This window comes from Haliotis rubra, unplaced genomic scaffold (genome assembly GCF_003918875.1).
Source record: "Haliotis rubra isolate DU_JTF1 unplaced genomic scaffold, ASM391887v1 Scf1, whole genome shotgun sequence".
In the NCBI taxonomy this organism is placed as follows: domain Eukaryota; kingdom Metazoa; phylum Mollusca; class Gastropoda; order Lepetellida; family Haliotidae; genus Haliotis; species Haliotis rubra.
In genome coordinates, this window is record NW_025764891.1 from 7,466,433 (window position 1) to 7,479,881 (window position 13,449).

The following is a 13,449-nucleotide window of genomic DNA, read 5'->3' on the forward strand; positions in this document are numbered from 1 at the left end:
ATCAGCCCCTGAAGCAGTATCATGAGCCTGATCAAGAGCAGTATGTAGCTCATGCATCGAAAAGGTTTCATTGTAGTCTTCCCCATTATCCAAATTGAAATTAAGAGATTTCTTTTCTTGCTGTTTTTGATATTTTTGGAATTCAGGTACATAATTAGATGAGGAAGAATGTTTGGCCAACGTCTCACCAAGTTTATTAGCAATATCAGATTTATTAGTAAGTAATTCGTTCCCATCTTTCAGATGGTGGATGCTAGATTTAGAACCCTTACCCTTGATTTTCCGGATCATATTCCACACCTTGGATATAGGTGTGCGAGAATTAATTTTTTGATGTATAGTTTCGCCAAGATAGGCGTTTACTTTGCTAGAAAGTACGTCGTACTTTGACGTTTGGAGTCTGAGGTTTGTGAACTGCAGGTTACTTGTGAAGGCCGTGACTGGACTTCAGCAGACAGCAAGGTTGGAGCAGAAGTCCTTGCCCATGTGTAGTCTGTCTGACAACCTACAGAATTACAAGAAATATGTTTTGGCTTGGATGTCTGAAGAGATGCAGTAACTGTGTTTGAATAAGTTGGACCTGATTGTTCTTGTGAAAGAACAATTTTCTTTGCCTCTGAAAACGTTATGTTATGCTGATGCTCTTAAGTTGTGAAATTTTGGATTGAAGCTTCCAAGTAGGACAATCCTTGGAAGAAGATGGATGGTTGCCAGAACAGTTGACACAGGCAGGAGTTTTGTCACAAAGATTACCATCTTCACACTTTCCGACAAATCTGTGACATGCAGCCGGATTGTGGCAAGACTTTGACCCGTGACCATATTTTTGGCAGGTATAGCACCTCAAGGGATTTGGTATAAATGTGTCGACCTTCAAATTGCAGTATCCCGCTTTTAGTGAGTGTGGGTGTTTAGGCAGACAAAACGTGAACAAATAGGTGTTTGTTTTGAAGGTCTCGTTGTTCTTTCTTGCAGTGAAGCGTTTGACATCAGTGACGCCTTGAGCATGCAATTCTGTCACAATCTCATGTTCATTCATGTCTGCAAGACAACGTCCAACATCACAGACGATACCTTTGCTGTTATTCAATGTCCTGTGAGGGGACACCTCCACAGGAACATTCACCAAAAATTTAGATGATTGCAGAATGTGAGATTGGATCAGTTTCCAGCACTCGATGAGCAGTGAACCAGATCTTAGTTTTTTAATTTCCTTGACATCACCTGCTGAACCCTTTTGCTACAACGAAAGGATTCCGCTTAAGAGCTCCACCATCCGGTGTTGACATAACTAGGAAACGAGGCCAGTTATCCGGGTTTGTGAGGACTGCAGGAGCCTCATCCTCAGAAGAAAACAAATCTTTAGATTCGTGTGATCGTTTTTTAAGTGGGGGTGCCATGGTAGATATATATATGATTCACCCTCCTAGCTCCCCATCCACCATGGAGTGTCAACAAGGACGATGCCTTATGTCTGTGGGTCTCCAGCAGACGGCACCAAGGATACTAGGAGGGTATACTCAAGCAGAACATATCTTGAAAAGATAAATTCTACCAGATTGGCCCATGAGCCACCGCCTTCTGGGCATAAGACTCTAGGCAAATGAAATAGGTCATATGTCAAAATCAAGTAATGCATAGACAAAAAGAGCCGAGACCTAAAGTCAATAAATACAGTTCAAAATAGAATTTGTGCAAATACAAAGAATGCACAGGGCTCGACATGACCAGCCGATTGGTTGAACTGGGCCCATTCAACCACCCGTCTGGATGAAGTAAGGGCCAAAGCAGTGTGTTGAGCAAAGGAACGCTGTTCCTGGAACCAGTGCCCTCAACCACCAGAATCCCGTCCTCCACCGACACAGGGGCGCAACCCACGGCAAACAGGTTGGTGGACCAAATATACCCCCGGGTCCACAACGGGGGGTCGCAGAGTGCTTAGAGTTACCCAGCACCCACCACAAGGAGGCGGCTCTTCATGGGTGCCTACTCAGCTGTGAACAGTTGTCACAACGTAAATAATTTTCATAACAACTTTTATTTAGCGTGCATTTACACTACCGATAAACATACGACCAAACCGGAAACATGCAGTGGATATTTTTCACAAGCTCTACGCATGCGCACAGCGAGTTGAACAGTAATCGTGAAACCAAAGAATGGCATAAAGGAACGTTAGAATCTTATAGTTGTGAATAAAACTTATATTTCTAGGTAAATGTGATGCATACCAGCATGTTTAGTCACAAAAAATAAGAGATGTTAGTTGCAGTGTTTCGATCGATGTGCTTAGGTGCGTGGAATTACCGGACAGCATTGTTCGCCAGGATATTTAATGAGCTGCCGACACTATTCAAACCACTATGGAAAAACTTTAATGGTTTTTCACCAGAGGCACCAAAATTCATACTCGTAGATTTCAATGCATGTGACTTAAAACATGTTCTGCCATCATACCATCAGTATGTAAAGTGTCTGACAAGAGCTAGAAAAACTATTGACTTGTGCTATGGTAGTGTGAAGGATGCCTACAAATCTTTTGCAAAGGCTCCGATGGGGACTTCTGATCACAATACTGTTTATTTAGTTCCTTTGTATTGTCAAAAATTAAAGTCAGAGAAGCTAGTCTTAAAATATGTAAAGTCGTGGACAAAAGATTGTTTAGAGCAGTTGAGAGGAGTTTTGATTGTACAAATTGGGATATGTTTGAACATACTAGTGATAATTTGAATGAGTTTACAAATACTGTAATGTAACAGGCATGAAGTCAAACAATTATACTTGTTTATTTGTACCAATCGGGTTTTATCATTGTATATAGTGTATATGATTGTTCAACAGACTACCGCTTGTATATAATAAGTAATCTAATTAGTTGCCTGTCTACCTTCATCTCAGGTTCAATACTCTAATAGCTCAATCAGGTTATAGGGTCAGGTCATTCTTATTTTTAGGGTAGTCAGGTTATTCCATTTTAGTGTAATTGTTTTATTGTCTTGATCAAAGGACTTAAAGGTCACATGCAACGTAAAACACAACTTTGCAGATTCTGATACCTTTCGGTATGGACTTACCGAAACAAATCATGAAAAATGCAAATTCAACTTATAAAGCTGAAAAATAACGCGATGAAAAATCGCGCGAAATCGGAGTTCAAACGATTCACTAACTTTCCCCAGACTTTCTGGGGAAAACGGGTTTCAACAGCTGGGCTGCGCTCATAGCACGTGCGCAAGTAAATAGGTTCGTGCAGCTTGGAAGCGGGTTGTCAGGTGAATACTCGGTGAAGGCTTTGGTGTGAGCTATTTTTCTAATGTTTTGTTGATATCTCACAGGCGCAAGCTTTTTATATCTTATGACAGTAAATTAACTGTTTATATAATTTCATTTGTCTATTTCACCACACGTTCTTCTTACCGAGACACTTTCTCAGTTTGATACTTAAAAGCAATGTCATTATTGAGCATTGACAGAATTTCTAACTGTGATATAGATATGTCGTTGTCACAGACAAAACTCAATGTCTTGTTTTATTGACACCTGTGTGTCTGCCTGCCTGTCTGCTAATGACAATGTTCAATACACAGCTGCTATCACTGACCACATGCAATTTGAACTTAACACCAATCAGGCTATACACCATAAACAAAATGCATTGATTTATGGCCCGAGTTCGGTCTCTGTCACATTATGTAATTACACAGACAGGCAGGTGTGATACTTGAACACATGACATGTTATGATGTCTGTTGATTGCAAAATGTTATACACATAAAATGAGCATGTATTTACAAAACCCAACATCTCTATATAACACACACAATTAGCCGTGAGGGCATCTGCAAATGAACCAGCCGTTACACTTGACTGCACACCCACTGGGTTTGGTATCCCGGCTGCTTCGTTTCTTGGGAAGTAAACCGAAGTACACAATTTTGCACTTTTGATTTGCGATTGTACGCTTATAATTTTGTTTATATGTTTTTTCATAACCAGCAATGTATATTATATGTCATGAATAAGTGATAATTGTGTTTTAATTATGTTTGATTTTTTGGTTGCATGTGACCTTTAAGCCTGGTTCTTTGTCTTGATTGGTGATTTTGAATATCTATGTCACCAGCCATCTTAACATCTCTCAGCACCTGTCACATTCACTGCACTGCATCCACCGTACAGATCAGTCCACAGGTTAGTTAAAATTATTACTTACTAAACTAAGTCTACTGTATGAAATATATTAAACTTATTTTCTTTGAGAGGCATTTTAGTAGTTGTGAAGATGAAGGAAAATTGATTTCTATGGATAGTCAACTTCTTTATTGCAATGAGTGCGACGTTTCGGTGTAGGTACTAACACCGTTATCAAGCAAGTGGACTGATTAAACTTATTGATTGTATTAAATACCTTTAAGTAATCTAATGTGTGACATAGTAAATAGTTAGGGATTTATGAGTATGAATGTTAGGAATGGAGTCATGGATGAATATGTCAGATTTCATTGTAATGGTTGTGTACTATTTTAATCTAAATGCATATTGTCGATTTATCTGTATGATTATTGTCCAAGGTGTAATAATCAGGAAATTGTAAATATGGAAGTTATGATATTTAGATTTTATATATGTTGACTGCATTGTGTACTCACTTTCAACAATGTTATGGTATTTATATTATTTACACTGTAGGTTACACCGTCCGAGTACTGCTCAGTGTTCTGAGGGTTGGCGACCACCCAGGTCAGAGGCGACACTTTTGTGTCACCCACAGGGTATGCTTTTTTTATAGTTTCTCATCTTGATATGCCAAGATGCAAATGTTATATTGCATGTATATGTATATATGATCAATCAATGCAGATTTAGTATGTGTGTAACTATCAGTGACAATCAACTAATAGTTGTTTGAGTATGAGCTTATGTTTATGAACCTCTTATGTAATTATATTACTGCATATCATATGTATGCAGTGGTTTGATAATGATATCTTAATTGTTCTTTGCAATATTTAATTTACCCGTGTGTATATATGTGAATGTGTTTGGAAATATTGACTGTATATTTTGTTGTTATTATTACAGAGTGTCACATGCCATAGCGACACAGCGACACAGCAAATAAACACATTTCTCACAACCCGCCGACTTGGTCATATTTGACTGGACCAGCACAGGCTGCAACAGTAACTGATTATATAAATTTCTGTGTAGAAAACATTGTGCCAGTCAAATGTATTAAAATATTTCCTAATAACAAACCTTGGGTAACTAAAGAGTTCAAATCAGTTTTAAATGAAAAGAAAAGGGCTTTTTGTGCAGGGGACAAGGTCAAGGTTAAAGAGATTCAGAAAGAGATTGCTTGTTTAACATGGAAATGTGAAGATGAATACAAAACAAAGATTGAAAGACAAGTTTCGGTAAACAAAAAAATAACAATTTACGTAATGCATGGAGTGGCATAAAAACTATCATTGGATCAAATATTAGGCCTCAACAGTTGGAATCCTGTGATGACTTTTCAAATGAGTTAAACTCATTCTACTCCCGATTTGATACTGGGAATTTTTCAGATGAAAGGAAACTTTTATTGGAATCGCTTCCACCTTGTGAAATGTTAAATATATCGACAGAGGATGTGATTAGTTCATTCGCTAAGATAAATCCACATAAATGTTGTGGGTCTGATAACTTGCTTGGGATTGTTCTTATGGAATGTAGAGTGTAGTTATTTTTCAAGAGCTATTTCAGATATCAATTAATTCTCATAGTGTTCCCATTCTTTGGAAAACCTCTAAAATTATTCCATTGCCAAAAGAGAAAAATCCCTCTGTTAATAATGACTTCAGACCAGTGGCCCTAACCTCTATTGCCATGAAATGTTTGGAACATTTTGTCAAGATCTCATTGTTGAATGAAGTCAGCCATATTCTTGACCCATTACAATTTGCATACAGAACAAGGCGTGTGGGGTAGATGATGCAACAATCACTCTGTTAAACAATGTCTATAAGCATTTAGAAAACTATGGTACTTATGTGAGAATAATGTTTGTTGATTTTTCATCTGCCTTTAATACTATTCAACCTCATTTGTTAATTGATAAACTTTTTAAAATGAATGTTAATTCTAACATCATCAAATGGATTAATTCAGTTCTAGTTAACAGACAACAATTTGTACAAGTTAATAATGTGAAATCATCAATTGTAAACACATCACAAGGTTGCGTTATTTCACCAATTTTGTTTATATTGTACACCAATGATTGTGTATCCAACACAGAAACATGTTTTACAGTCAAATCCACGGATGATGCTACATTGGTAGGCCTTATTAGGGAATCAGAACTTAGTTACAGAGCTGAAATTTCAAAATTTGTAGAATGGTGTAAATCAATTTTTTTATTTTTGAATGTGCAAAAAAAAAACAAAGAAATGATCATAGATTTTAGAAAAGCTAAGTCAACAATAAATGCTGTAACTATTGAAGATAATGAAATTGAAAGAGTAACTGAATACAAATATTTGGGTACTGTCTTAGATTCGAAACTCTCCTGGAACGAAAAACAATAAGAAAACATACAAAAAAGGACAGCAACGCTTGCATTTTTTGTGGAAAATGAAACATTTTAAAATCGACCAAACTATCATGATGTTATTTTACAAAACCTTTATTCAAAGTGTCATAAACTTTAATTTCTTGAGTTGGTTTGGGAACCTGTCTGTTCAGAATAAAAACAAACTTTCAAAAATCGTAAACACTGTGTCTAAAATTATTGGGCTTCCTATCGAAAGTATCGGCAGTTGTTATGAGCAGCAAATTTCAAAAAAGGCAAACAAAATTTTAAGCGATCCTACTCACATACTCTTTTCTGAATATTCATCGTTACCTTCTGGACGCAGGCAGCGTATACCAACTTTTAGAACAAACAGTGTTCGCCACTCATTTGTTCCGGCTAGTATTAGATGCATTAACAACAAATTCTGTGAATGACTTATCTTTTAATTGTCCAAATTCTATTCAATATCTATATATGTTTGTGTACTAAATTGATGAATTTATATCCTGATTATTTCATGATTACCAATTGCAATGTTATGTATGGCTGCTTTATGAATGAAAAACTGGAGAACGTATGATGCAAAACAAATTTCCCTTGGAACAATAAAGAATTATCGTATCTATCTTATCTTATACAGAAACTTACCTCCAATGTGGTTCTGACCTTTCCATAACAATGGAATGCTGTCTTCCCTGAACACCCCCATATAATGGCAACATTACTTGCTGTCTTCTTAGTGTACATAAAGCCATCAAGGCAAAGTTTAACACCACCTTTGTTATTTCTTAGAATTTCCATTTTCACTGGTGGTCAATTTTCAGCAACATATTTTATGGATACTGTTGAGTTTACAGTCTTGACATTGAGCAGATCATTACTGGCGACATCAGCTCAAACACCTTGTTGATTGCATAGAAAATGCCGTACCTCACGCGGCCTTTTAACTATCCTTCCTGGTTATAATGCCATATCGTTGGTTTCACGTAAGACGTATCTATAAAGCATACATACGACCAAACCGGAAATACACCATTCACTCTCCTACCCAGAGTTCCATGAGGCCAGCCAGCACAGTATAGCATTAAGCTGGTTCCCGGCTCCCTTTGCGCGCGCTAACGTTCGACAAAGCTAGACGGGGCCCAGCTTACGGTTGAGCGGTCCAATATCATTTGCAGCGGCCTGCAAATTTCTGTTATAATAGGAGGGCCGTTTCATGATAATTCCATGTGTTTTAGCTATAAAACCTGTTATAGCAAACATACATGGAATTAGCCCTCGGTCTTTTTCAACTGCCCTCCTTCGTCGGGCAGTAATGGAAGACCTCGGGCTTCTGCAAATGATAATGCTCTCAAAAATAGCATTACCCTTATAAAATAAGCTGGTTTTATGGACGCTTCTTTCACCTCGTTCAACATTTGTAATTGCACCCCTGCACCCCCTTCTGGATCCGCCTATGTCCTATTATCAGAAATTTGCGGATAGCATTCGCACGTTGGCCCAATGTTGGCAAGGATCTCTGTCCACATCTCTTACACAGTGTCTCATGATCACACTCTTCCCTCATTCGTTTACAAACATTCCTGTGTTTTTCTCGCCTTCTTACAGCTGCCAGCTCCGCAGCAATCCTCTTTCTCGTCATTTCCTCATCTGTTCCAATTTCTCAGATCTCATTCGTTCTTTCTCTCAATATATTTTCTTTGTTCCTCTCGTTTTTCTTACTCTCGGTCTTTCTCTGGGGTCTGTGGGGTAGCTTAATGGTTAAAGCGTCCGCTCGTCACGCTGAAGGCCCGGGTTCGATTCCTCACATGGGTACAACGTGTGAAGCCCATTTCAGGCGTCCCCAGCCGTGATATATTTTTCCTAAAAGCGGCGTAAAACCATGCTCACTCACTTTCTCTGCACCCTTCCAACATTCATTTTTATCATATCTTCCTTTCTGTGTCTCTCACTTTCATTTTCTCTATCATTTCTCTCCCAGTCACCACTCTTGCAAGTTAACCATCTTTTTTTACGTTTGCTTGGAACAGGGGCCTTTGGCGAAACTAGGATGGCACTTAGATAAGGGGGTATCAAACCTGAAGAAACAAGGGGTTGGTTAAAAACCTTCCCGCACGTTACGCAGGAGACATACTCGATAATCTCCAGGGTATATGTTACGATCACTCCACTATATGGTGAACAGTGATCGTAATGTATACCCTGGAGATTATCGAGGATGCGCAGGAGAGAACAGACAGAGCTGGTTGTTTATCGGAAGTTGCAGGCGGAGGTGGAGACACCACGGAGAGCAACAAGATGGGATTTGTGAGGAGAGAACGGAGCGATTCCCATTTTTCTAAACGACTCTTTGAGTCCAGAACGCGAACAACCCTGGTCAGTTGAGTGTCTCAGAACAAACGGGAATCGAACCTTCCCTATTACCATTTGGCTGTTGACAATCCCAGCTTTGTAGCTCAGTTTGTGAACTTAGCCGTTAATTGATCAACCATGGATACATCTTGGGTTGTAGTATGTGGGTGTATGAGGTGGGAGGCATAGCAACCTGCAGCTGGTATAGAAGACGTTTGGTGTGTGGTGCGGTTTTTACTCTCCACGCCTCGCAGACGCTTGCCCAATGCCACAGCAGGGCGACATAAGAAATACATGCTACAAAGCATACATGTCATTCTAAATGTTATACTGCAGTTGTCATACCGCGGGTCAGCATGATATACCTTTTGACTTCTTTGAACTGCGGAGGGGCGGTGGGGTAGCCTAGTGGTTCGTCACGCCGAAGACCCGGGTTCGATTTCCTACATGGGCACAATGTGTTAAGCCCATTTCTGGTGTCCCCCGCCGTGATATTGCTGGAATATTGCTAAAAGCGGCGTAAAACTAAACTCAGTCAGTCAGTTGAACTGCGGATGGCGAAGGCGTTTCAAGTTGAGAATCAACTTGACATCATAAACCAGTCAAGACTATGAAATTTCACCCAAAATAGAACAATGTTAGCATAGATTTGATTTGTCTTCTGTGTCGGTGGAGATTATTTAAAGTTACTTGACTGGATTATCAAAGGTTGCAAAACGCTCGTAAACTATCATGTGGTGTGGTTCCTACAGGTCATCAGTGTCAGTTAGTGTTGCCTCCCTTGAATGTTTGCAATCATCAGCAGTTGGATCATTCAAGAAGTTTCGTGATGTGTCTTTTCTCTCTGTTACTCAGTAATATTTCAGCTATAGGGCGGGGGTCTGTAAATAATCCGAGTCTGCGCCAGCCAATACAATGATCAACAGCATGAACATTGATCAACGCCATTGGGATACGATGACACGTGTCAATCAAGTCAGCGAGCCTGACCACCGACCCCGTTAAGTCACCTCTTACCACAAGCATGGGTTACTGAAGACCAATTCTAACATTTTGGCTCGTGGTATTGACGCAAAGCCTTAGACGATAAAGCCAGTCAGTCAAAATATGTGTTTACTAGGGTTGCGCAATATAACCGATTTACCGGTTCAGAAACCGATACGTATTGCGATACGCTGATCGAAAACCGGTATTTTGACATGCATTCGGAAAACTTCGTAACACTCGGAATCTTCGTATATTTCCGTTTTATAAATTGTTCCTTTCCTTTTTTTATTTGTGCCAAGTATTATTTACATTTTTTTTTGGTCATGATTAAAAGTTTTTATTAAAGCTTAATCAAGCATGGTGATTTTAAATCGATTATAAATAGTTGTTTGTTAAAAAAATAATTCTTGCAATTTATTGCAATACATATCGCAATATATGCTTCCGCATCGCAATATATCGCAATATGAAAATTCTCTGCAATACCCATCCCTAGTGTTTACTGTGTGAATAGGAGTAAATAATAACCACAAATCCCTTTACACATAATAAGAAGTCAATTGTACAATGCAAACCACATGTATACATATTATGAGCAAGTGGTTTTTTTTTGCCTGTTTAACACCTCAATGAGCAATGTAACATCTGTAGGGCGGAGGTCTATACAGGATCGAGTCTAGAGCCGACAATCCAGTGACTGACAAAACGAAATAGGATGACAGCATGTGTCTATGAATCACTATCAAATTGTGATGATACCGGGTGTTCGTCAAAAGGCGAGTGTATCCTGCACAACCGGTGGCACCCATCATAAACTGTTACAAAAGCTAGTCAACTGTTCACCCCAAAAATGGTAAATCCATCGACGCCATTATCTCAATATCACTTTGTTTGGGGGTCAAATGATCTTGTACATATGTACTGTATATGCATTTCATCATACATTCACATTATTGTCCACATTTTTTACGATGCAATCAAGGAGGCAGGTTACCAACATCATTTCTCGTATGTTTATCACTACATTTATTGAATATTGATTTGCGGTGTGGGGCTGAACTACATTTCTTCCACATTGCTGATGGCAGGTGCTACAGGTAGGACAGAAAATGATTACCCTTTTTAGGGCTTCAACGAGTCCATTATTTTGGACTCGAGTACTCGAGGGATGAGACTCGACTCGGACCCGAGTACTCGAAATTCATACCTTTCAAGCAAACGATAGCGTACATTGCATGACGTGTTCCGATCACACAAGTGAACACTTACTTCTTTCCGACTTCATATCGTCATGTGACTAACATTTCCTATTGGTCAGAATCAGTATTTGGATGTTTACTTGACAAATTTTTTTTTCTTCGTACTTCTTGTACTGCCTGCAAAACGCAGTGATATACCGCACAGGCGACATATGGTTATTTTGCTCTTTTCACTATCCAGATCAAGATACGCCCATACATTTGAATTTTTTTATCTTTCTCCATGTCTATCAATTGTCAAGATAGTTACCTAATCATTTTAAGAAGTGAAATCTCAAACGATGTATAATATTTACTCTCATATGCAGACTTGTAACATCTAATACCATACAGCCACACCGTGTGAGGAGTAAACTATTTAATTTAGGTGTTAATGAAAACATTATCAGATTGGTTAAAGAATTCAGGGTACATAGAACTCAGTATGTCATAGTCAATGGCTATCAATCTTCTTTTCTCTCAACCCCTGCTCGAGATCCACATGGCTGTGTTCCCTCATCCGTTTTCTTCGTATTGTATACCAATGACTGTTACTTGTCAATATATGACTTGTTTACTGTGAAATTTGCAGATGACGCCACTGTTACTGGCCTAATTTCTGATTCTGAACATTATTATCGTCAAGGCATTGACAAAACCGTAATGACAGTTTTTTATCAAACCTTTGTTCAAAGTGTGTTGACCTACAATTTTCTATGTTGGTATGGGGATCTGTCTCATCGCAACAAAAACAAACTTTTCAAAATTGTTAATACTGCTTGCAAAATTTCTGGAGTGTCTTTCGAGTATATTCCCTTTATCTATGAGCGCCAGATTGTCAAAAAGGCAGCTAAAATTAGATTTGATAGTTGATATATTTGATCTCACCATTTTGAACTACTTCCTTTTAGACGCTGCTGTCGATTCCCCTCCTTCAAAACAAACAGAGCTCGACAGTCTTTCATACCATCAAGTATTCGTGAATGCAACAGATATTTTGAATCACACCATCATCTAAGTAGAACTAGAATTATTCAGCCTCTTTACCTATGTGGTTAATTGAATTATATCATGTCAGATTTATTTGTAAATAGCATTCATTTTGAGCATGTAATTATTGTGTATAGTTTTGTGAACTGTGTATATATTCATTTTGAGACAGTTTGGGATGTATAAGAATTTCCTCCGGGATAATAAAGTTATATCTTATCTTAATATTAGACGTTAACGGCCGCTCGTGCTTAGCACATGGCAGACAGTCTGTCAACGTCAAATAATTCGAGTTATCTCCCCTTTTCGAGTCCTCGAGTCCTTGAAAATGGACTCGAGTCCAGCTGAACCCGACTCGTCCTCGAGTACCCGTGGAAGCCCTAACCCTTTTCATGAACACCTGGTGTTATCGCTGAATTTTAGTGATCCATTCACGGCTCCATGTCCTTTCCACTGAGTGGAATCTATCACAAGGATAGTCAAGACTATTTGACTGGCACTGACGTTTTATATTTGCAAAACAGTTGCAGACATTGTCATATGCACAACATTCAATTCATTTGAATATCGTTGTAAAATGCTTCACCCTTCTGGCTTGTACCATTTTGTTAAAATGTTTTTCAATCCAAATTGACAGTTATTGCTAACATCAGTGTGTTTTCTGATGAAAAAGCATACTGGTCTGGAGACAAAACAGTTGGAACAGATCGCGTAAACGCACCATGCTTCGCGGCTCACCGAGAAGCATGACTTTCACGTGCGGTCAGGCCACGTGCTCTTGTCCACGTGGGAAACGGTCGAATCGGTCAGTTGTGTACAGGTTATGCTTGGGTTAAGACGTAATTGAGTTTAGACGTCAGTTGTGTTCAGGTTTCCCTTGAGTTCGGTTGTTTCTTGAGTTGGGTGACAGCTCGTCAAAGTAGGATTTAGATAGACTGATATAAAGAATGTATTAGTGCATCGAAATAGAAGTTCCATATAGCTAGCTGCTATAGAGCTAGATACTGTAGATAGTAGACTTACGCTACAATAGAGCTAGATACTGTAGATAATAGAATTTAAGGTATCACATTAAGTTTCTTGCCTCATTAGCATTTGTTATAAGAGATTCACGTTTAGTTCCCAATTTGTATTGTTTGAATTATTTCATCAGTTTAATCAAGAGAGTCACATTTAGTTCCCCATATAGCATATTTCGATACTTTAATTTTAGTTAGTTTAGTTTTCAATTCCACTGCGCAACACATACCTAAAAAGAAAGACACGGTAAAAGGTTCCGTATGACATTCCTGTTACCAATGTAAGCGAGTCTGAAACTCGTCT

General features: G+C 38.7%; 1 protein-coding gene across 1 annotated transcript in view; it reads right to left on the bottom strand.

Moving 5' to 3' along the window:
- LOC124277547 overlaps window positions 1-7,613 on the bottom strand; it is a 38,365-nt gene extending 30,752 nt beyond the window's left edge. The window contains exon 1 of the mRNA XM_046713292.1: window positions 7,208-7,613. Within this exon, the coding sequence (XP_046569248.1) occupies window positions 7,208-7,360 (153 nt within the window). The 5' untranslated portion in view covers window positions 7,361-7,613. The remainder of the gene's footprint in view (window positions 1-7,207) is intronic.
- Between the last annotated feature and the right edge of the window lie 5,836 nt (window positions 7,614-13,449).